Below are 3646 nucleotides of genomic sequence, written 5' to 3'. Positions count from 1 at the left end.
GGACCTGAGTTCAAATCCGGCCTCAAACACTTGGCACAATTTCTAACTGTGTGACCTTGGGCAAGTCACTTAACCCTAGTTGCCCTGCCTTTCCCCTCTTCAAAAAAATATTAGAAATATAAGGTAAATGTTAAAGACCAATTACAAAGGACACAATAAGCTCAAATTGTTTACTTGTATGCGAAAATATTATCAGTTCTTTCATAACTGTGATTTTTATTTGGGTAGTTTGAAAGAAAGGCTTAGGCGGAGCTGAGTATGATGGGGTGATTCTAAAAAAATGAAACTGTAGGGAAAGATAAAAAGGAGCATAAAAGGAAAAATTGATGCAGAAGAAACTAGCAAGGGGGAGGGCGGGTAGTGCTAAAATCTTACTGTCATTGGGAATGGGTTAAAGAGGGAACCATACACACACACACACACACACACACACACACACACACATATCCGGAAGGGTATAAAAGTCTTCTAAATTCAGAAAGAAATAAGAAGGCAAGGGGATAGGGTGGGGGGAGAAGATAAGGGTGGACGGGTGGGTAGGTTAAGGAATAGGAGGACAAGGTAACAGGTAGAGTAAAGCGGAACAGTGAGGAGGAATAGGAATGGGAAGAGAAGGATAGTTTGGGAAAAGAGGAAGGAGAAAAATATACAAGTAATTATAGCTTAGAATGTGAATAGGATGAATTTATCCATAAAATGGAAACTGATAGCAGATTAAAATTTTGAATTCAACAATTTGTTGCTTTCAGGACATGCCGTAAAAATAAGAGACACACACAAACATAAAATAAAGGTTAGGAATAGCATTTATTATGTTAAAAAAAAAGCAGGGGTAGTAATCATGATCTCAGACAAAGTTAAAAGCTAAAATTGATTTAGTCAAAAGAGAAAAATAGTGATGCTATACTATGTATCAGCCATATTATTCAATATTGTTTTAGACCATTTAAAAGAATAAGTATAAAATACCTGAGAGTATACCTGCCAAAACAGACACAGAAACTATATGACCATAAACGTAAAATATTTTTTATACAAATAAAGTCAGATCTAGATAATTGGAGTAATATTTATTGCCCATGAGTGGGTAAAGCCAATATAATAAAAAATTACAATTTTACTTAACTAATCTATTTATGTAATGCTATCCCAATTAAATCACTAAAAATTATCTTATCGAGTTAGAAAAAATAACAAAGTTTATTTGAAAGAACAAAAAGTCAGGAACTTCGAAGAAACCGGGGGAAAAAAAGATGTAAAGGAAGCAGATTCAGTAGTATCTGTACTTCATTGCTGAAGTACAAAATGGACAATTTTTATTTTAATTAAAACTTAATTAAAACTTTCTCGTATAAATAAAGTCTATGCAGCCAAGAACAGAAGGAATGCATAAAATTGAGGGAAAATTTTCATTCTCAGATACAATGTGATGGGGTTGGAATATTTCTGTGGTGCAGGAAATGATGAGCTGGTTTATTTAGAAAAAACATGGAAAGACTTGGACTTATAAAGGAAGATGCTATCCACCTTCAGAGAAATAGATGACAAGTGGCAATAAGCATAGTATGGTCTGCCATACATGTGTGTGAGTGTATATGAGTGTATGTTTGTAGATCTCTGTATATATGTCTATATATGCATACACATATGCACATACATGCATGTGTTTGTGTGTATGTGTGTATATGTGTATGTGTGTGTACACATATATGCATCCTCATGCTTAATTGTAGCCTTTGTTGGGGTGGGAGGAGGGAGGGGAAAAATAAAGTAAAAATGCACAACAGAGAAGAAAAGAAAACCTCCAAGGAATCAAAGAAAAGCTGGATAGCTTTGAAAACAATGTGCGGTATTTATTACATAGATTTTCTTGAAATGGAAATTTATTGTTTTATGTTGAATCCTCTTCTATGTTCTGCTATGTACATGGCATTTTTTTCCTTTTCTCATTTTGTATTTAAGCTTAAATTTAAAAATGTAAAAAAAAATATGATGAAATAAATACAAGTATTACCTCATTTGATCCTCACAACCACCCTAGGAAGGTAAGTCCCATTATTATTTTCATTTTACAGATGAGGAAACTGAGGCAAACAGAGGTTAAGTGAATTACTTAGGGTCACACAGCTTATCAGTATCTAAGGCTGTATTTGAACTCAGGTCTTCCTGACTTAAGGTCCAGTGCTCTGTCCACTGTATCACTTGGCCCCAGAAATATAGCTCCTTATAGCCCCAGGAGACCCAAATGTCTACCTTCATCATTCCCAGTTATCTAGATATCCAGCTCCCTCCAACTCCAAATGACTCTACTAACTTTTTTCCTTTTTTCCTTCCTCCTCTCAGTCATGTCAGGTCCCTTGGTGCTCTTCTCCCTCCCAACCCTCCACTTCCTCCTCTTCATTTTTGTGACCTCAACAGTCTTTCACCTTCAACTTCGACTCTCAAAGATGTCCAAATCACAGAAACAGCTACCAACCCTTGAGACCCTAGGCCCTATAATCTCCCACCCTGAAGGCATCTGGACTGTGAATTCTATAGGCCGTCTAGGAAACCAGATGGGTGAATATGCCACTCTCTATGCCCTGGCAAAACTCAATGGACATCGGGCCTACATCTCACCTGAGATGCATCGTTACCTTGCTCCCATCTTCCGCATTACTCTTCCTGTTCTCCCAACCAGTGTATCCAAGCATATACCTTGGCGTAACTACCCCCTACATGACTGGATGTCAGAGGAATATCACCATATCAATGGTGCCTATGTCCGTCTTACTGGCTACCCCTGTTCCTGGACTTTCTACCACCACCTCCGAGATGAGATCCGTCGTGAATTCTCCCTGCATGACCATATCCGAAAGGAGGCTCAGGCCTACCTATGGGGGATACAGAAAAAACCAGCCACCTTTGTGGGGGTTCATGTCCGCCGAGGTGACTATGTTCGTGTCATGCCCAAGATCTGGAAGGGTGTGGTAGCAGACAAGGGCTACTTGGAACAAGCAATGAATTGGTTCAGAGCCCGTTACAGTAATGCTCTCTTTGTGGTCACCAGCAATGGGATGGCATGGTGCCGGGACAACATTGATGCCACAAAGGGAGATGTGATATTCGCAGGGAATGGGGTGGAGGGCTCTCCAGAGAAGGATTTTGCTCTGCTGACCCAGTGCAACCACACCATCATGACTATTGGCACCTTTGGCATCTGGGCTGCCTACCTGGCAGGGGGTGAGACGATCTATTTGGCCAACTACACCCTTCCAGACTCACCCTTCCTCAAAATCTTTAAACCTAAGGCTGCCTTCCTGCCTGAATGGATAGGGATCCCAGCTGACCTGTCACCTCTGCTCAAGAACTGAGCATAGTTCTTTTTTCATGCTCTCACCCCAGAGTCTGACTGTGGTCCATGTTCTATGGAGGTAGAGCTTGAGGGACAGCAGACAACCATTTCTCCTAATCTGGCCATCTATCCACATCTTAGGACAGAGGCCTCAACTTAATGACCTACCTCATCCCACCCTCTGCAACTCACCCAGGAATGGATCTGCACGATGGAGTGGGTTACATAGAATCATACCATGGCAGATCTGAAGAAGGGAGCATAGAGATTATCTAGGGTGGGCTACTAAACTAATGTGTTCCTAAAACCCAT

At 40.2% G+C, this 3646-nt stretch overlaps 1 protein-coding gene across 1 annotated transcript; it reads left to right on the top strand.

The window, feature by feature from the left end:
- The first annotated feature begins 2345 nt into the window (after nt 1–2345).
- Nucleotides 2346–3353, top strand: LOC118834062 (galactoside alpha-(1,2)-fucosyltransferase 2-like). The gene has a single exon (XM_036741504.1). It carries the CDS (start codon nt 2346–2348, stop codon nt 3351–3353), a length of 1008 nt encoding a protein of 335 aa, XP_036597399.1.
- Nucleotides 3354–3646: the final 293 nt, after the last annotated feature.

This window comes from Trichosurus vulpecula, chromosome 1, assembly GCF_011100635.1.
Source record: "Trichosurus vulpecula isolate mTriVul1 chromosome 1, mTriVul1.pri, whole genome shotgun sequence".
Classification (NCBI taxonomy): domain Eukaryota; kingdom Metazoa; phylum Chordata; class Mammalia; order Diprotodontia; family Phalangeridae; genus Trichosurus; species Trichosurus vulpecula.
This window is presented reverse-complemented; position numbering and strand designations above follow the sequence as displayed.